The sequence below is a fragment of the Phoenix dactylifera genome, chromosome 10 (assembly GCF_009389715.1).
Source record: "Phoenix dactylifera cultivar Barhee BC4 chromosome 10, palm_55x_up_171113_PBpolish2nd_filt_p, whole genome shotgun sequence".
Taxonomy (NCBI): Eukaryota; Viridiplantae; Streptophyta; class Magnoliopsida; order Arecales; family Arecaceae; genus Phoenix; species Phoenix dactylifera.
This window is the reverse complement of record NC_052401.1, coordinates 4993878-5015977: the sequence shown is the minus strand read 5'-3', so window position 1 is coordinate 5015977 and position 22100 is coordinate 4993878. Positions and strand designations below refer to the sequence as shown.

The window sequence follows — 22100 nt, the reverse complement described above, 5'->3', positions numbered from 1 at the left end:
TTATTGCCTTCTTAAAATTTTAACTCTAGTCTTACGAACATGGATTAAATACATTCCATTTCATCTAGTGGTGCAGCCAAAGGACCAGAAAGGAGCAGCCGTGCATACCCAACTGAATGGTCCTTGCTGGTCAAAGAAAAATGAACATAGAATGGTCTTGTTTTGGTTCTTTAAGGCCTTTAGTTAGTTTTTTTTTATAGCATTTTCTGCTTGCATTAGGATTTTCTTTACTGATTTTAAAAAATTGGTTAAGAGGTGTTTGCACACATGTATGGGCTGGTACAGACATCAATCAAATCTTTAATATATTTCTTATGTAAGAGTTCTAATAAAACTCAATCTAGGGCTAACGAAGTGTCCGACCATGCCTTTGTACACCCTATTAAAGTCAGTTGATTTGTTCCCTAAACTAGTAGTACTTAATTAGTAGAGGCCACCCCACTTTATGTTTCTTTAGTTTCCTCTTATTGAGTCCTTCATGGAGAAGGAAATGTTGCTTATTCAAAATAGTCAGCTGTTTTGGGATCATTGAAGTTTGTACTAGAGATTTATTTCGAGAATAGAACAGGCTGGAGGCCTCTCCTGCTTCCTTTACTTCTTCTTTCCTAACTTTCTCTCTTCTATTGATAATTCTTCACAACCTTGGTTAGTTTCTCCTCTTTCCACTGCTTATATATCAGTAAACGACTTGTATTCAGATTTGAGATCTCTCAGACTGTTTTGTGCTAACAGCAGGAAGAATTTTTAATTGCTCAGAAATCCAGATTGAAACTCTAATCTGAACCTGATTTCCACTGGTCTACATTTTGTAGCTTCTTGACTTTTAATTGGCTACATCATCTAGCAACCACAAATTTCACTAGATATGATTTTATGTCTCTCCATTTGTCTGCGTAGATCCAAGGAAACAAAAAGGATACACCCTGTGGTATCTTCTTTCTTTCTTAAATTCAATTGTTAGATATGAAGTCATTTCTATATCATTTTATTTTCCTCACACTTATTCGATAATTTTGTGATTTTATAGGTTTTCTTGGTTTAGATTAGGCTCTCAGCAATCTGGTCACAACCTTTTTGCTCTTCTTCTTTATGTGTTTATTCTGTTGTTTATCCTGAACCACTTTTCTCTCTTGTTGGATTTTCAAGAGCTCTTCCATCTTGCTTGTATCCTCTCCCCATATCTTTATTTTAATTTATGTCTGACATGCCAATTTGTCCTGCAAGCGACCTGCTTTGAGCATGTTTGGTCATAAATGGGTCAACCTGTCTAGACTCATTTGTTAAATGGGTGGGGTTCAGGTTTGGACCTTGACCTGTTTAACCCGTTTTTGGCCCTTTTAATATTTTGGTTGGGTCATGCCCTGAGCCATTTAACTCATTTAAGAATTGTTTAATCCATTTAAAACCTATTTAACCCAACTCACTTAACTTATTTAACATGTTTAAATCCATTTAATCTATTAAAAATCCATTTAACCTGTTTAACCTATTTAAGTTGACTTGACCTATTCAGTGAATGGGTTGTGCAGGTTGGGTTGGGTTGCTTGTTTAATAAATAAGTTAGGTTTAGATTTGAATTTTTTACCTGTTTAATAAATAGATCGGGTCCGGATTGACAATTTTTTGACCTTATCTGCATCCAACCCAACCTGTATCCAACCTGATCTGACTAGATTTTCACCCCGACTTTCTTGAAGGATAACTATTTTGGATATCCTTATGTATATACCATTTGTCTAGACTTATTTCTTTTTACCTTCTTTGTTGTTGGTTTATAGTTGCACATGTTGTGCCTTTTAGGTGCTACATTTGGTATCTTTGATTTTGCTTGTCTTATTTTATGAATGTGCTTGTTGTTGCACTATTTTTCCTTAATGATTGTGATTAGCCATCAATATTGTCTTTTATGTGATTATGTTCCCGTCAAAGTTTGCCGTACTAGTCGGTACCGTTTGCGTACCGTACCGTATTGGTATCGAATTAGTATGCAGTCTCGTACCCAAGATTTGCCTTCTCAGTATCCGACCCCATATTGGTACCATCCTATTACAGTGTTGGTATATGGTACGTATGAGACGACGAGGTGTACCAAGTATCGGTACAGTACGAGATTGCGTACCGGTTCGGTATCGGTATGGTACGGTACCGATTGGTACAACAAACATTCCTCGTACTGTACTGACATTCGATACGCTTTGCCGTCTCGTACTATACTGTGTACCGGTACTGTGATAGGATGGTGTCTGTACGTCGTCTGGAACCGAGATGGCAAATCTTGGATCCTGTCATCAATGTTTAGCTTGCTAGTACAAGAATATTGTATGGTCTCTTCTCTTGTGCATGACAATTTGCAAGTTTTTTCCATCTTTATGGCTTTAATTTCTTATCTTGTTTGTTGTGCTACTCATAGTGCGACTTCTGAGATATTAACTTCATCTCTCCATCGTCGGTTCTCGCCAAGATTTTTTGAAATAATGTTAATATTTATTCATACATATGTTCAACACATGTCGGTAACCATGTTAAAAGATTAGTTTATTGAAAACAAATGCAAAATCTAATAACAAAAAAGTAGGTTGAATTGAAAAATGACCGAGGACTGTATTATTGTTAGGTCATGTGGATTACTGGTTCAACAATAAGCTAGTTCATTGCTTGGGTTACTTGAGCTTTTTGACAATTACGATGGCCATCTAATACTCACTTTTTCTGTAACTAAGGAGAAGTATCTAATATTTTATGCTCTCAAAGAACATCGCTTGGTGTTAGTTGTTTGTGGTCAGAAACATTGACATATAACAATGGAGTTATGAAAAAACCAGAACAAAATCCAATTCTAGTGTTTTGTCTGTAAAGAGAATGTAAAAGATATCTCAAATGCCTGGCAGATACACAGCCAGCTGAGAATCACATGAGAAGCATTCCTAACATCTTATTTATTCATGCTATAGTACAACTAGATGATGAATCACTATAACTGTATGTCTTACATCGGGTGGTTTGAATAGAAGATAGAACATTTACCAACCACTCACAAACTATATCAAAGTTCCATGCTAGTGGAATTGAATTGTACAGTTCCCACATCGAGGACCTGACTTCACTACAGGCAATCTTTAGAATGACTCTTAACACATTGCTCATGACCTAGTTGGTTCAATTCAAGTCTACCTACAAGTGGTTTAGCCAAGATGGAAGCCAAAGTGCTGGAGTATGAGTGTAGGATAAGTTTTTGGGACCTACTTGACGTGACACTTTACACATTAAATTAAAATAAGGGGTTTTGATCAAACTCAGTTTGTTTGCTTATCCAGTTCAGTTTATAAATCATTTGTTTCATGTGCCTACTCTACAGCTCCCATACTAGATACATTGTGCGCACGCATATGTATGAAGGCTTGAAATTTACTTAACAAGTCTATCCCTAGTATGTAGCTTGGGTTTTATAACCATCTATCACCATCATAGATTAGTCCGTTTATTTTTTGAAATTTTTATGCTAATCTCAATGTCAACTCCTTAATTTTGGGGTGGATCCATGTGAGAGAGAAGCTATGTCCAAGAATGGGCATCCCATGGAACCTAGAAGTTTAGTCATTGCGTAGCAAGCCAGCTTGTCATGCAGTTTATGCTTACGCAACTGTAGAGCAATCCCCAGGGTTTCTCTAAACTACTACAAGAAAAAGCTAATTGTTTCAAAAAGGAAAAAAAAGAAATGCTGCAGCCTAACAAAATCAGTAGACAGTGTCATACCAGCGGGCAGCAGCTAATTCTATCTGTTCTAGAATGAGAAGCTGCAGTCCTAAGTATTTCGATTTGTAGATCATCTAGGGTGGAACTCTCATATACCAGGGTTTAATGATTTAAACATGGTGTTTTGACCATCTTGTAAGTACTTGGGATGCAAAAAAGTGGTAATAGTATAACCATTGCATGAGAACAAGTTTACATAGGAAGCACCAGTTACAGTTCATTTATACACGCATTTTAGTGGCATGGGATCTAGTAATTGTAGTGTAGTTAAATTGGGATTGAGCATTTGATATTTAATTTGTTTAATTGTTCATGTGAAGAATTTTCCACTTAATTTGTTTCTCATGTTTCACTGATATTGTCAATCCCCCCTCCCCAATGGCAATTTGAAGCTATAGCTTTGGCAATTAAATTTGGAGTGTGTGTATCCATAATACATGCTATATGTTCTGGCAGGTCATGGGGGATTTGGCCATGTTGCATTGTGTAAAAATAAACTAGATGGACGTCAATATGCAGTAAAAAGGATTCGCCTAAAGGATAAAAACCCTTATGTTAATGAGAAGATTTTGAGGTATATTTTATTCAATTCTTTTTTCCTTTTATTAGTGAGAGAACCTGCACTAATGTCTTGTTTAACCTTCAGAATTATTGGTCATGCTTTGTTCTTTATAATTCAACAATTTGACCCTTTCTTTTACCAGACAAGTTTGGCCTGCAGAATTTAAGGTTTAGCCTCAGTTTGGTAACCATGTTTTCATGTATCTTTTAAGGAAAGGCTGAAACATATATCTATGATAATTGGTTGGTATATTGCTATTTCTTATAGAAAAATGACAGTGTTTTGGATTAATTATTGATTGACTTACTGCACATGTTATAAAAAATAGATGATTGAGTTGTAGTAGAGAAGTAAACTATTATTATTCTCAAAATTATGCTAGGAAAGACTGCTCAGGTTGCAAATATGTTGTCATTTGACTAATATGGGTAATGACCTTGTAGTGATTCAACTAATGTGTGTGATAACACAATATACATGCAATTTGTCTCCCTTTGATACTGACAAGACTATATAAACCCATCCAATCCTTTTCTCAAGATCATGGTGGATCAGTTTTGAAGATGTTGCTTGGTGAATCGGAAGTGTATGTGACTATTGGCAATCTTATGAAACCAGAACCAGACAAGGATCAAATCAAGGCATGGGATCACTACGCCACCAGTTTGATTTGAGGACCATTCTATTTAGTCATCCTTTGAGCTTCTTTCTGCTTGATCAGCACTAATTGTCTAAGAGTTGTCTTCTCCAGTTTAGAGTTTAGTTAGTGTCATGCTATATATTTATGTTAAAGACTACATTGGTGGATGTGAACTGTAAATGCTCTTGATATGGTTAGATATCATCATCATGCAAGATGCAACCGAATAGATATAAAAATTGAAGGGTAGTGGGCTTAAATCTGGTTTTCTTGATTATGGGTGGACCAGATACTCTTGTTGCATTTTGATATGAAAAGAGGATGGGTTTGCGGTTGTCTCCTAAGTGGATCTTAGGAGAAGTGATCTCCAAAGAAAATCTTTTGTGGATTATTTTACTTATCTTCTCAGTGAGCTGTGGTTATAAATAATGGCAGTTACAAAATAAGGATTTAAGTATCGTTTCATATTGAACTTGATCAGTCATTGGTGAAGGACTGGACAGGACAGCCTCCTCCTTGTATCCAAAAAATAAAAAAGGTTTTGGCGTCACTGTACCATATGCCAGTACAATACAGTACATTCTGTTATTGTACCCTCCTGGCACCTGACAGGTATGCATACTGGTACAAGAGGACTCCCATTATGTTATAGAAAATTGCCAGTACATGCTGGTACTGTACCCTACGGGCACCTGACAGGTAAGGCTACTGAATACTGATACTGAGATTTTGAACTGACTTATAATAATTTCCATTATGTTATAGAATAGTGCCATTTAAATAACAGACAACAGCCTTTGTTCATTTATAATTGTTATGTCATGGGAACAATGGCTTTGCCTATTCTTCTCATTGTCTTGCAAATAAAGCATAAATTTTTTTATTATAATTGAGGTTTTGCTCTTACTACCCTGGGTTACCCAGAATCCGTTTAATGAAATAACTCAGAGAAGTGGAGTCCCTTCACCTTCAACCATTTATTTGTTAACAACTTGCTTTTTGTTATGATTGGGACTATCAGCTTTAATGCTCATGAACAATTTGAGAAGCATATATGGCTAGTTCTACTGAGATATGCCAAATTTTCACTGTAATTGCAGCGCCTCATATTTTATATGGCTTCTATTTATGTGCACAATTTTGGTTTATTACACTCAAGGTTCGTTGTACCGGTCGGTACCGGTCGGTACCGAGCGTACCGTACCCGTACCGATGGGTACCGGTATCGGTACACCAATGTAATTTACACTTGAATCTAATTTGTCCCTAGATTATAGGTGGTTATACCTTTTGTTGATGTGTAGTTTCAACATATCCCTCATGTTTCATTTCAACTGTATTTAGATTTCCTTTTTGATCGTTCCTGAAGTTGAAATTAGATGTTTGCTATCTTGGTTAAATTTCTTGATGTTTCTCGTTATGGCAAGGTGCTCAGAGAGGTAGCCACACTTTCACGCTTGCAACATCAACATGTTGTTCGCTATTATCAGGTGAATGCTTTCTACATGTCTTTGGTTTTGTATTCTTGGCCCTTTTATTGAAAATACTATTTTATTGATAATCAGGTATAAAATATTCTCTCAGATCGCAATTGTGTAACTGATATTCTTGTCATTGGGTTCTTCGAACCAATCATGCTATGATATTTTTGCATGTCTGATAATTATTTTTCCTAGCTTGCACATTTCGAGGTTCCCAAGTAATAGTACTGAAGAGACGGTCTCCTAAAAAGTGAAAAGCAACTTTTGAATGAATATACAAACACTTGCTGCCTGCATTTATGGTGCTTCATATATGAATACATCCCTATTATTGCAAATCCAGAATAAAATGTGAAATGCTATGGTCTGGCCATATAACCCAATCTGTACTCTTATTGAGATGATTGATATGATACTCCAAAATTTGGAGCTAAGTATGATTTTTCAATGCGTTTCTTTTTTGCCATGGAATACTTGTTCTTCGACTAGGATTAGGTGGTTTTGAGCAGAGGGAAAGGAAGAAGGGGTGATTTGATCGACGAGGTTATGGTTTGAAGATAAACGCGCAAATAGAAGAAAATTGGATTGAAGAATTCTTCACTTGGTAAAAGAAATTCTCTCGAAAAGAATTTTATTAATATTTTAAAGGCTGCCCTTGCATTGTATTATGCGCATGTTTATAGGACATGATACCCTAACCCTAATTTGGGCATTAAACCCGATATCGAATCATACTCAAAATAGGACTCGACAATTTGAAAATATACTAGAATTATTCTATTACAAATATGGAAACCTAGCTAAAATTTGATAACATCCTTAATGAAAAATTTATAAGAAAATCTGCCGAAAATCTTTGAATCCACTGGCTCCTCTAACGCTTGGCATGGTTTAGTTGGTCATAGTACCTATTGGCTACATGCTGTGCTGCATCAGGTTTACTGAATGAACAGGGGAAGCTTGAGATGATGAGCATAAAAAACCAACATATGCAATTCAGTGTTTTTGCACCAATCCTTTCATATTGCGTATTATCTAAGGCTTGCCGAACTGGTACCGAGACTTGTATCGGTCAGTGACCGGTATGGTTTGGTACCGGTTCAAATCGAACCGAACCGGACGGTCCGTCTAATTCTGGCCGGTTCTAGTAGGTTCTGGCCGGTTCCGGTAGGTTCCAGCCGGTTCCAACCAGATCCAATTAAGTTCCGGCCCCTAAGAGGCTGGAACCGTTTTCCATTGCCGAACCGATCCGGTCTGACCGGGTCGGCTCGGTTCGGACTGAATCGGCAGGTATGGCTCAATTCAGCATTCCTTGGTATTATCATAAATGTTCTGTTTTTTTAGTTATTTTGCAAATTTGGTTCCATGAAGCACCACATTCAAATCCTTGTCTTCTAATATCTTTATATTATTATTTGGCTGCTGTAGTTGTAACACAACTATTTTTAATATTATGCAAATATTTTCTTTTACACAACTCCTGATGTGAGTAAGCTGGAGGCACTGTTATAAGGCTCTGTTATGAGCAAGTCCAACGTTGCAATTTAGCATGCTTGCTTCAAAAAGCTACAAAGAACAAATAACAAATTAGACATGGACAAATATGAAAAGCCACAGATGTCTGAAGTAAACTTTGTTATGTTCAGTAAATTTGGTTGGATGAAGGATGGGACACTAGAGAAAGCGGTTTGTATTAGGGGATTAAGAATGACAGTTATTATGTTTTTGGAAAAATATGTTGAATAATAAAAAAATATGTCCCTAAGTCATCAAGTAATTTATTAGAAGGATAGAGTATAAATTGAGGGGTATCGTTTATCTTACGTAACTGATGACCTTTTGAAATCATAAATCTATAGGAATTAATGATGTAACAACAAAAGTTTGAAAAATCTGGGAAAAAACTTTATTTTTGTTAGCCTGTTCATTAAGATAATGAAATAAGTAAATATAGCAAATGTTTCTAGAAATGTTATGGTGAAGATTAATAAAAAATACCTTATACTATAAAAAAGGATTCATGAAAGTAATTGATGTAGACAAATATTGGGGGTAAACATAAAGTCTGCTTTACGAACTTATAAGTTACTATAATTAATGAAAGGTAGAAAAATTGACAGCAAAATCTGAGAGCCAATTTGGCTTTAAAACAAGGTGTCAATGATTTTGGTTATCCTACTTAGGCGATTAATAAGATGATTCAATGAGGCGAATAATCTAAATGTGGTTTTCTAATGACTTGATCTAATTGGCACTATTGAATAAGGGCATATGAGGGGATAAGGCATTGATCATTAGATACATGTATGAGGGAGCAATGACCTGATTAAGAAGTTGGATTGTCTAAACATTAGGCTGGACAAGGTTCTTTTACACTTGCCAAGATTGATTTATTGAGTTGAAATTTGGTAGTCAATGCTCATGTTCCATGTTATATGTCATTGATATGGAATTACTAAATGGAACTGAAAGAAGTGCTCAACCTTTAGAGGAGATATTGTTTAGCTAGTAGAACTGAAATAAAGTATATAATGCATTTTGGAATATTTTTGTTATGATAGATTACCCAGAGATACACTTGGGCATGGTATGCTGTACCGATCGGTACAGGTCGGTACCGGGCGTACCGTACCCGTACCGATGGATACCGGTATCGGTACGCCAGTGTCGGTACGCCTGACGTACCGCGTACCGTACCGTACCGACATTCGGTATGCTTATGCTAGTGCGGCACCGGTACGGGGTTCGGTACCGGTACGGCGAATCTTGAGTCTTGGGTGATCATTTTTGTTATCTTTTGGTTACAAAACCTCGACTCCGTTTTGAAACTTCTATAAAAGTTTTGGGAGTGTAGCTAAAATCTCTATAGCTTTAGGAAGCCTTTATATGAACTAATTGCATTTACACAATAAGATGTCATGACATCATGATTAAGATCCAGTGTAGGAGATCCAGGCTTCCTCTTAGGGCCTTCTAGTCCGAATGATTTGACTGTCCATATAATAGGGACACAAATGTCAAAATAGGGTCTGATAACATCCAATCTCCTGTGATAGTGGCCCCCTAGATGTGTTTCAACTCCCACCAACATGCCCTTTTGGTGTCCACTGACCATTTTGCACATTAGTGGTCTATACTTGCACCATAGAATGTTTACCTATTGCACTAGAAGGCTACGATTCCCGTTAAATTCGAACTGAGAATATTGTTTGGTTTATACCCGTCAAGATTCTTCCTTAAGATCGTCTTTTAATTGTCTTAATGACGATAAGTGCCTACTGCCCACATGATTGAGTTTATTTTAACCATTAAAATAATTCATATATTTCCTGTGATTGCTCTGTGCAATAAACATTTTCTCACAAGTTATCCATATTAAGTTTTACTATAGTTGTGTACTTGACTACTTGTATTGCTGTATGTTTAACATTCTGCCTCTAAAATTTTGTGCATACATTGCTTGAATTTTTTTTCTTCTAATAAACAGATTTTCCCATTGCAGATGTGAAATATTCTCTATTGATAGAACAACTCTATTGCGTTCATTATATTTTGGAGTCATTCAATAAGCCAAAAATCAAGGACTTCATTTTCAGAGTCTTTTCCTAAAATTTAAACCATAATCAGATATTTAACAGAACATTCCAAAATAATATCATTGCCTAGTTTCAAATTTGCAAAATACATCATCATTTTTTCCATGTTCCCTAAGTTGTTTAAACATTTGGTTTGTGTTTACATTGACTGAACAGATTAAATGGTCAAGCTGCCAACCTGCTATTAACTTTTCCCATGTTTCCTAGTTGTTCGAACATTTGGTTTGTGTTTACGTTGACTGATTAACAGATTAAATGGTCAAGCTACCAAGCTGCTGTTACTAGTTCTCACCTGACTGAATTCAAAACCATATTTTGCATTTGCCATCGGGAGCCAAAGCAGATCCATGAGAGGCGTCTGTAAGTCATCTTCAGGATTTGATTAAAAGCAGTATGATGGGCACATAGTAGTGTAGTTTGACATTATATTATGTAGTTTGTGCCCATCAGACTTCCAACTTTATTGATTTTGTAACTAATCATTAAGTGAAAGTTTCACACACTATTATGTAGTTTGTGCTCATTAGACTTCTGATTTTATAGACTTTGTAACTAATCATCAACCAAAACAGGCCAGTAAAAATGCTAATTGCCTGCAAAAGTTGTTACTAAGTGATAGCAAAGAAGAACACTCCATTATAAGTATTGGCATCTAACCTACATCACAAAAACACCAGTTAATTCATTCTAATTGGATTCTTTCACTGATGCTACTACCTAGTAACATGATATCAAAATAACATTGTTAACTTGGTGAAGGCCCTTCTCTTTTGTACATGCCTACTTCATGCAAATAGCTGTTTCTCAGGTATTCGAAATTTGACTTCATGACCACCAGATATTTGTTAGATAGTTGTGATTCAAGGTGACAAATCATGTGGACTTCAGCTGATGATATCCATTGATGAACAAAATCACAATTCAACCTGTTACGGGGGAACTTAGCCACCATGCCCCACGTGACTGGCGCGCGCGCCCAGGAAGACTACGGCTGCCCCTTGATCCAGCAATCCGACCTCGGGTCGGATATCTTCGGCTCCGTGGCCCGACCCCGAGTCGGCTGCCCCTTGATCCAGCAATCCGACTTCGGGTCGGATATCTTCGGCTCCGCAGCCCGACCCCGAGTCGGCTGCCCCTTGATCCAGCAATCCGACCTCGGGTCGGATATCTTCGGCTCCGCAGCCCGACCCCGAGTCGGCTGCCCCTTAATCCAGCAATCCGACCCCGAGTCGACAATCTCTCGACAACAACAGACTGTTCCTCTGAGACACGCCGCGGCCCCCTGCTCCACTACTCCCTGCAACGGCCGTATCCGGCGCTGCCCCACGATCCCCTGTAACAGCCGTACAAAGCGGAGCTCCACTATGCCCTGCCATGGCTGTACCCAGCGCTGCCCCACGACGCCCTGTAACGGCCATGTCAGTGGCAGCCCCATCGTGCCACACGATGACGAATCCCCGGAAAAACCCCCCAGCCTGATATATATGAGGCTGGGGGGGAAGGGGGGAGGGTAAGATATATCTTCCAGAGTATCAACTCACCTGCTACCTTCTCCTTCTCCTTCTCCTTCGATCTCCTCTGACTTGATCGTCGGAGGGCCCCCACTACCCCGGTGGTGGTGCGAGGCTTGCTTGCAGGTTTCACGGCGGAAGGCGGAGCGCAACCAAAGCAACTCAAAGGGAACTCCGTTCACACCGCTGTGCCAATCGTTCTCGGTTTGGACCACCAGCAACAGTTGGCGCTAGAAGGAGGGCCACATCACAACCTATTTCCAAACACATCAGCTGTTAAGTTGGTGCTTCTAAGTATGCTTGCTGGCTTATGAAACCCAATCACCTTTTCTGAACGAACTTGATATAGTCATGATGTCATATAACATCTCAATTTGTAGTTTGTAAGGCCATCAAGGACTTTACGTGGGATGCAGACAATATCATTTGAATCATTCAAGATCTTGCACTGAGATACATGTAACAACTGCCACTTGATGACCTCATTGGATTGATAGGGAGAAATCAATTAGGCAGATGATACTAGTCTTCTTCCCAGTCTCATCTCCAACTTATCTCCAACTTAGCTCTGGCCTCTGAATGACCTTGTCTTCTCTCTCAGGTTTAAGTCATCCTCCTCGCCATACCAGCAGTTATGAAATGACTTCAGCTGATTTAATCATGGATGGTAGAGTAGTTTAACAATGACTTAGCAGATCATGTCCCTGTTCCATAAACAAATTGCAAGGTAACTATGCCACCTGAAGTTTTTGACTCATTCAGGTCCATAGGCCACATAGCTCTACATTTGCACTGTTCTTGCCCAAAAATTGCTAGCTACTAAGGCTCTAAGCTATGTAATTGTTTTTGCAACAATGCAGTTATTGTAGTATTAGTAAAAAATCACGGCCTGTTTTCTTTTTGTAATTTAGAAAAATTTGTGACAATAGCCACATTCAGCATTAGTATGCCTTTCACATTTTTCTGTGATTTTTCCTCCCTTTACACTGTATCTGTTCATTAGGATATGCAGTTATGGCTAGAATTTATCATTTTCATATGAAACTACGTTGCTTATCTGTGAGGTAGTTCAGTCCTTTTTTCTTCATGTTGGATTCTTGCACTTACCAGATGTTTATGGGGATTTGTTTCACAATGCTTACTCATCAATTCTATATCCTTATAGATGGAGCCAAATAGTTGGTAGGTGTTTTTTGTATTTATTTTTGGTTGGTGGTTGGGGGAGGCATGGCCCTGCTGGGTTTGTGAAGCTCTCTCTAAATGTTACAGATGGAGGGATGCTGGATCACAATACATGCCCCTTTACTTCCTGGTTTCTCATTGAAGCAGCCGAACCTCCTTAACCCCCTTTGGGCAGTTCTTCTAATTTATGTTTCTATCAAAGGAGAAAGAGGAGTGCACCCCCACCCCCCCCCCCCCCTCCTCCTTTCCTCCCCCCTTCTTTTCTGCTTCTCACATGTTTTCTCTATCCCCATTGTTCTTCCACTTCCCAATAAGACAATTATAACTTGTATAAAATTGCAATTATGATTTGTTAAAAGGAAAATGTTGATTACCTTACTTTTTAATCAAAACTTTGAATATATTATTTGTTTATGTATGAGAACTAAGAATTAAAATTTAACAATCATCCATTTTAATAGCTACAACACTTCATGAAAATCCAGTCTCTGTCCCTGTATATTCTTATGGTTGTGTTACTACATTCATTTTTCCTGTTTTAAACTAGATTGGCTCGTCTAATGTTTAACCTCTTTTGAGAGGTCCAGGCATGGGTTGAAACTGAATATGGTAATTATGATGGAGATACTGCTTGGGGTTCGATAACTGCAGAAAGTTCTACTAGTAGCTATATGGGTGTCAAGTCAACAAATGCTACTGATGATAACAGACTTGAATTGACATACTTGTATATACAAATGGAGTATTGTCCTCGGTATATCACTTATTCCTACTTTATCCTGAAATTTAATTGGTCATTGCTGCTGCATAGCATCTGTACAAAATTTTCTATATTGAATCCATTGTATTTGTTAGATTTTCATTTCTAAATGCTTATGAAAATCTGTTTTCTAGTATGGGGAGATCTTCTAGGTGGGTTCCTAAAGATGTGTAACTTATGCGGCTGATAATGCCATCAATTTCCTACAGTTTATGTTAATAACCAGAAAGCAAAGCGAAAATACAAAAGCATTTCTTATTAGGGTAACAAACTCATAAAGTACACACATTGTGGTCATGAGCAAGGATTTAAGTCCTGGCGGCACATCCCGCAGGACACCGGGATGGGGTACCACCCTATGTGTTGGGACAGGACCATTCTGCCATCGTCTCAGCATTTCGATTGGCATGACTTGGGACATTCTTTGTCCCAAATGTCAGGATGGGACTGGACGTTGGCATGTTCCGTTCCATAGGAAAATTGGGACAACCCGTCCTGTAGAATTTAAAACCTTGGTCATGAGTATATAATGTGAATGGTACGCATGGTATACAAGAACACCAAATATTCTGATAGATCTTAGTGGGAAATACATGGAGAATTTGTTGAAAAGATAGAAACATTATGCTTGCTGGTTTATGAACTTATGATTAGTTTGTTTGGTCATTTGTGAATTTTAAATACTCTGTATTTGTTGAAACTTTGAGATACCCTTAGCATTTTAAATCAATTCGTATCATATTTTAGATCATTGTGATGTAATTTAAAATGTGTTTTTATAATTTTGGATGGGCATCGCTAATTAAGGTCAAGGTTTTACAAGTACTAATGTTATAACAATTAAATGCTCACGTAATATTCTTTGAGTAAACTATAATATAAATAAAGTGATGTTATTATTTTAATTGGAGTTTGAATGAAAATGTGTTGTTCTTTCAGTTTGATGCACATTCTGTTGGATATTCATACAATAATTGTTGCTATGACATGCAAACATTCTATTGTTTTTATTGCATCTCATTCCTTGATAAGATTTCTTCATATTTTTTACCATAACAATCACTAGCACATCTTTTATCCCTATATTACATATTTTCACACCTCTATGTATGACTGTACTCCAACTTCTTTTGTTTCTTTTTCACTTTTCTTTTTTGTTGTTATGAAGGACCTTGCGACAAGATTTCGAATCATATAGTTCTTCTTTTGAAAAGGATTACACATGGAGTCTATTTCGCCAAATTGTTGAAGGCTTAGCACATATACATAGTCAAGGGATCATCCATCGTGACTTGACACCTAGTAATATTTTCTTTGATGTTCGTAATGATATTAAAATTGGTGACTTTGGGCTTGGTATGTTTTCTGGTCCATCATTCCTATGTTTAGTTTCTTTATCTACCAAATTATCTCTATTATGATCTTTTTGCAAATGCTAACTTGGTATTTAAGGTAGAAATAAGATTGTCTTGATGTTGTTTCCTTTTCAACATTTTCTATCTTTTTATCTGTCATGTTTAGGCAACATGTATTTATTCTTTACATGATAAAGTTCAAACTCAAGGCTGGTGACTAGCATGGTAGTCCAGTTCTTTTTTTTGCATCTACTTTTAATTGTTAGAGATCAGTTTAAGTAGTGTACTAGGAAGGCCTCGTCTCACTAGCACGTTCTTACTAACAATAATGGTTTTAATAGAATTGGAAGGTCCTGATCTCTTCTCTAGCATGAAGTATTGTGCAGCTCAGATCTTAGAAATATAGGATGAAGTCTTCTTCTATTTTACTTGCATCATAAATATCGATGTTATAGCTACTTTTCACCTGGAGACTTGTATAATTTTCATATTCTCTTATTAGCATGTAATTGAAGATTCTCTATGCCAACTAAAGTTGCCTTCTATCAGTGGTCATTGCATACAAATACTAATCAACTTTTGATCGTTTAGTACCAAGAAATTTTGCATGCATATTGGTGTCCACATTTCAAGCCTCTTTTGGGGTTTCCCAATACGGATATCTGTTGGGGCAGTTTTTTACTCTTTGTGCAAAATTGTGTTCTAGTTATTCATTTTTATTGATTAAACTTGTTAGTAATAAGTAAACTGTCGCTGTTTGTAAGGAATGAATTATAACTGTGAACATTTACATCTTCAGCCAAGTTCTTAAAACTTGAGCAGCTGGATCATGATCAATATTTTCCTACTGAGACAACCGGAGTTTCAATGGATGGAACCAGTCAAGTGGGTACGTATTTTTACACGGCACCTGAAATTGAGCAGAGGTGGCCACAAATTAATGAAAAGGTCAGGTTTCCATGTCAATTATGTGGCAAATTGTGCCTTTTTTTTTAAAAAAAAAATCAATCATTTGGATAGCCTAACTAGGAAAGAATAAGATTTCTAAAGCTGAGCTAATAGTGGATCGGTTTTTATGATTCAATTATACAGCATACCATTTAATATTCTAGTTATTTTTTCTTCATATTACAGGTGGACATGTATAGCTTAGGAGTTATATTTTTTGAGCTGTGGCACCCTTTTGCAACTGCAATGGAGAGACATATTGTTCTTTCAGAACTTAAACAAAAGGGTTTGCTTCCTCCTTCTTGGGTTGCAAAGTTTCCTCATGAGTCAACCCTACTTCGGCGTTTAATGTCTCCTAGTCCATCTGATCGTCCATCTGCAACCGAACTTCTACAACGCGAATTGCCTCCACGAATGGAAGATGAATGGCTAAATGGTAAGACTATGTTTCGAGGCTGAATTATACTCATTTGATTGCAAGGATAATCAATTATTTAAGTTATTGTTATTATTATTTTTTTGGAAGGTTGATATGGATTTCATTTCAGCAAATTCATGACAACATTACTTCCTATTGTGTCTTAGAGCATGCTTCTTGTTGCTAAAGCTTTCTAAAAAGTCATTCTCAAAAGTCCACTTTAAGTTCTTGAACAAAAGTGCCTTTTTGTAAATTGTGTCTGGTAGTCACATGTTAATAGAACTACTTTGCCATTATTGACAGTAAGCAAGCTCTCAATTGCAAAAGTCAGAAGCTAGTTTTCTCTAGCTTTTCCTAGAAGCCACTTTCGATTTTTACTTCTTTGAGAAGCACTTCTCAGATGGTGTTATGAACGATTTATTCACTTATTCATTTATTTATTTCAAACCATCTTTAAAATCAAAAAGACTTCTTTTAAGCAGCACAATATGTGCCCCAAAGCAAATTTTTATGTTGCTCTTCCATTATTAGAAGCATGGCCCAGGAGAACTTTGAAAGATTCTATACCGTCCTTTATTTCTCAATCCATGTTTCATTGAACCAGAAAAGACAAAATCCTCAGCTTACGGTGAAAATGAACTCATTTTTTGACAATTTGTTCTTTGCAATTGTCTCATTATTGAAACTAATTTAATTAAATTTGCAGCTTATGGAAGAAGATTATCCAGCTTTGATCAAAATTCATTTTCAGGGGCACCTTTGCATATTGATCTTTTAATCAAGCAAGTTGTAAAATCTGTTGGGAGTTGACTTGCGTAAATCAAGGAGTATACCATGAAATTATATACTTCATAGAAGATACAAACCTCATAAGTGAGACATTGTACTGTTCTTTGTGTATGTCATCACAGCAACTGATCAACTCTGATTCCATGCTTCAGCATACATAAAGGGTGTTTAAAGATTAGGAAGAGATAGACAACTTGCAATAGTGGTATTGAAGTGCAAAGTCCGTGCATTCTTTATGCACCAATTGAGTATTGATTGATAGACTTAGTGAAGGGTAACAAAATAACTTGATCATTGGATTGTTAAATTGGAGTGATACCAAGGTTTTAAATATTTTGGAATGAGAGGATGCCATTTGTGTTGTATTGTATCAACGTGAAACTGGAACCGGTACAAGCACTAAAATGCTGAAATGATGTAGGACGAGGGCGGCTTGGTGTCGAAGGGGGCAACAAAGTTCGTGGGCCACTTCGCATAGGGAGAGATTAAATGCGTTCATAGGCCACTCCAATTCGTGGAGAAGGAACCATATTTTACCGTCGAAATGCAGGACGGAGGCAGTTTGCAGCATTCATGGTCCACTCTGCCATTGCCTCCCGCCTCCTAGCTGAGCTGGGAAGGTGACACCTGTGCAGGGGGGAGAGGAGGGCCAGGGAGTGGCGGCAGATAACGGAGGAGTGGGCGAATTAGGATTCCTCCCCCTTTGCTTTGCATACCTGAGATGATTAGTTAAACCAGCTTTTGTGCACTATATATGGGGGGCTAGGTGGTTTATTCGTGGCTTTAGTGGCCATTTTACTCTCCACAGTCTATGGAAAGCCCGAGTAGTTATGATTAGGATGCCACTCATTCCTAAGCATCGGGATGGGACAATATGTGGCATACTATTCCACAGGAAAATCAAAACGCCACCGTACTGCAAAATTTGAATCATTGAAGGACACCTTAACTTCTTGATCTACTCCTAAGATCAACAAATGAGGAATATTGGAATCCTTATTCCGGTTTAGACATATGGAAGGATTTTCTGTCTTCACACCATATTATGGTCCTATTGATGTATCAAAACAAGTAGAATAGGGAATAAATACGTATTGTTATAGGGAAGAATTAGAGAGGAAGAGAGAAGAAGTTGGGAGAGAAATAGAGGAGAGAAAGGAGACATAAAGGAGAGGTGAGAAAGATGCCACATGGAGTTAATTTGTCCGTGCGGTCCATGTTCTTATTAAAAAAGCTGGGTGGTCACTAATTAGGGCAAAAATGACAACATTGCCTCTAATGAGTGATCGTTCATGTGCAATTTAAGTTTGGGCTTGTGTTTTCCAATAATAAGAAAGTAAAACAGAGAATTGCCCATAAAAAAGACATGAATGAAACATGTTGTTAAGCAAATATATGAAAAAACAAGGTTTTAAGTCTTAACTGTGAGCCATGTACAATTGTCTTACTTGTGTGGTATGATACAATAGCTCCATGTAGTGACAAATAGAACATTACTGGAGTCGGCATAACACTCATACCTTCTGTTGATTCAGGGTGTACCAAGTCCAAGCATTGTACCAATACCATATAAGTCAATATGCTATTCCCCATCCTGCCTGTTACTAGCTGGTACTTTAAACCTTCTAAGAAACTTCATATTGATTAATATGTCCGTCCTTGGGGCATGCATTTAAAGATTGTCAAGAAGATTTGAGGATGAGGTTCAAAGAAATAACCAATTATTCTATTTTTGAATCTAAGTCTAGGCAAATTTTAGATAGTCTTGTCTGTTTTGAGATTTTTCATTTTCACTAGAAATTATGAGCCTAAAAGTCATACATATATCAAAGTTATTGTTTATCTTATGTTTTCAGATTGGCCAGAAATTTGATTTTTGCATTACTTGATCGAAGTTCTTTATTTGTTGTTGCACCATGAGCTTCATTTTGGAAATTGGATTTCATTGGCTTCAAGTTTTCTTGATTTCTTTTAAATTTGCTTCCAAAGAGCGCTACAAGCTTTCCATGATTGTTTAGTTGTTTTGCTCAAAGATTGCCAAACAACCTTGAACCGCCTGCTCTGTGGGTACTGTTTTGAATCAAAGTCAAACTCCGATGGTTCAGCCCTTCAAAAAAGGGCAGGAATTGAAATAGTCAGAATCAAGCTGGACCTAGCCCAACTAACTAGTTCCACTTGACTTCAGGCGGTACCAAGTTTGTTCACTACGTCCCAACCCCTGTCCTATGTACTGCCCTCACAAATCCTGAGTTGAATCGACTCCTTTTCTCTCCTAGCTTCTCTCTCTCATGGCGAGTTGTGCTGTTCCCTCACCCTCCCTCCATCAATCCCCTTCTCTTGATCCGAGCTCGATGGCAAGCGAGTCACCCCCTCTCATTTCAACCTATCCACCCTCTCTCTCTCTCAATCTAATCTTGATTGCAAGTGGTGCCACCCCCCTCACTCTGCCTACAATCCATTTTCCTTTCATCAAACTAGTATTGATGCTGCTCTTGCTCCTGACATCATCCAGCACCAAGATTTGACCTAACGACCCCTTTGCCTTCAATTGATTCCCCAGTTCACCCTTTGCCTCGCAACCTTCCATATTTGCTTTCCATTCACTTTCATCTATGGTATGCTGTACCAGTCAGTATCGGGCGTACTGTACCGGTACGCTAGTGTCAGTACGCCTGGCGTACCGCGTACCTTTCCATACCGACACTCGGTACACCTATCTAGTGCGGCATCGGTACGGGATCCGGTATCGGTACGGCGAACCTTGCTTTCATCCTTCTCTCCGTTTCTCTAAACAAAGTTAAAAACACTAAAAAATACATTTTGGTTGAACTGACACCTAGCTAGTATGCTATTGTGTATTGACCTGGTACTTGATCGGTATGAGTCATAGTACCACTAAAGACAACCTTGATTTTGGATGAAGAAAATGAATAAACCCAAGGTTTTTAGTCCTCTTTTACCATCTTTCCTTTTTCCTTTCCCCCCTCCTTTACTCTTATGAGTCTCTTCTATAATCTACTTTCTTTCTTTTATTCTCTTACTGATTTTCTCTATCATCGTTACTAAGATAAGCTGACATACTGATAGATCTATTTATATTTAAAGCAAATTTCAGTTTGCTTTCCTCTCTTTTTGATCCCTCAGGACCATTAACATCCATAGAATTTACCAAAGCAATCAGAATATCCTTATAGCCTTGCCCCTAACCATCCTTTGCTTTCAAAACTTACCAATCTGATTCTGTATCAAGACCTATGCACAGCAGCCATAAAATTACCTCAGTCCTATAACCCTTTCTGTTGCTTCTCAACCCTTAATTCTATTCTTTACTACCATATTCTATCCTGGAAATCTTAGAGAGGTCCTTTTGCAAAAGTTTTAGATTTATTTAGATCTCTTCTCTTCCCTTCATCAAGATGTTAAGCCACCAGTTTTCTTGACCCTAGTTAGCTTTATCCATTTTTGATATATCATTGCAATTTTGCAGTCCTTATCCTTAGGAAACTGTGTGACTATAGGTCCGAGCATGAGAATTTGAAGCAAAATTAAGAACCATTCCTTTAAAGTACCCTTGGGTTGTTGAGAAGAACAGGATGTTGGATTGTCATAGTTCGTATCATCCTATGCATAACCTCTTATATGTAATAACAACCATTTTATTTTTTATTTAGATATTAGCTTTCAATTTTTATGACATATGAATGTATTAGTAAAGTATGCTTAAGGATGAATTCAAGGCCTAATTGTTTTTCGATTTGCAAGGTCTGTTTTGAGTTGGTTGACAATCTCTCTAATTTAAATTTGCATGTTAATCATGGTTCTTTTATTATGGCAACCTATCACCATCCTGACTGGCTCAACTTTTACTAGTTTCAAAACAGATGGGCATTTAAAGTTTATATATAAATGTTGCATTCAGCTAGCAACATGCATTGTTAGCATTGGAACGCATGACAAGAAAGAAACCTACTGGAGTTGTTCTAAATACTAATGCTCACGAAGTGGAAAATATAGGATTATTAAGATTTAAGAGACTTGTTTTTTTTTTTTTTTTTTTTTTTTTTTTTTTTTTTTTGTAAACGAAGATGTCTACATGCTAGGTCCTCTTCTTCCTTCTTGAGCCTTCTCTGTGCATATACAGGATGTCCATATTTTAAGGAGAGATAATGGTTCAAAGTGTCTTCCTTGAAGATAGAAGCACTTCCATCCTAAGATTACTTATGAATCTGCCTATTTTCTTTGATTTTTTTTTTTTTAACATTTCTTGTGGACCAAAAATAGCAAGAGGCCTCTACTGGAGGGAAGGCTTTTTGCGAGAAAGTAGGCCCACTTGTCTTGTCCATGAGTGATCTTGGGAGGAGGAGGTGAGTTGCTTTCCAGAGTTATACTTTAAAATGGTAGGATAAAGTGCTATGTTAAAAACTAATAAGATGTTCTATTGTACTAAAAGTGAGGAGGAAGCAAGCATAGATGTTACCATGGGAACAAAATATAATTTGGAAAATTGAATGTGTGTCTTTACTGAAACTATACTCCTTTATTTCTTTACAATGTATGTATGCTGAAAACTCAAGCACTTAAACTTCTTTCTTTGATATCAGCTATGTATATCTTAATTATATATTAATTTTATGGAAGGAAACGGAGGTGTCAAAATTAAGCTATGAGTTATATAGACAGAAAAATGCTTCGGAGGGTGGGAAACTTACTAAAAAATCATGCATAATTGCAACTTGATGTTGAAGGTTACATGCTGTGTCCTCGGACTTGCATTTGTCTCATTTCTTATCACGGGGTTGTTCCAATTTTTTCGTGGTACGGGACAGCCCACTTACTGACACTCAGGATGGCGGATCTCCCATCCTGTCTTAGTTCATTTCCTGACTCATTCTATCCTGATACTCAGGATGGTGCTATATCCCAACACTCTCGAGGGTCCTGAGTGACACAGTGGGCGTCCCACCAGTATTTAAGACTTTGATTTACCCCTACATAGACTGATTTTATACAACATATATTTGCTGCCTAATTTTGCTATAAAGTTTTATGCTATATGACAATTTTGTTTGTGGATTTTCCCTGGTCATTTTAATCAGTTAATCTAC

General features: G+C 37.4%; 1 protein-coding gene across 12 annotated transcripts in view; it reads left to right on the top strand.

Annotated features, from left to right (window-relative positions):
- LOC103708605 (eIF-2-alpha kinase GCN2) overlaps positions 1 to 22100 on the top strand; it is a 74269-nt gene that overhangs the window by 23285 nt on the left and 28884 nt on the right. For all 12 annotated transcript variants that reach the window (XM_039130860.1, XM_039130859.1, XM_039130857.1 and 9 more), the window contains 6 exons: positions 4210 to 4327; positions 6391 to 6445; positions 13313 to 13479; positions 14654 to 14841; positions 15640 to 15788; positions 15975 to 16224. In XM_039130860.1, the coding sequence (XP_038986788.1) occupies positions 4210 to 4327; positions 6391 to 6445; positions 13313 to 13479; positions 14654 to 14841; positions 15640 to 15788; positions 15975 to 16224 (927 nt within the window). The remainder of the gene's footprint in view (positions 1 to 4209; positions 4328 to 6390; positions 6446 to 13312; positions 13480 to 14653; positions 14842 to 15639; positions 15789 to 15974; positions 16225 to 22100) is intronic.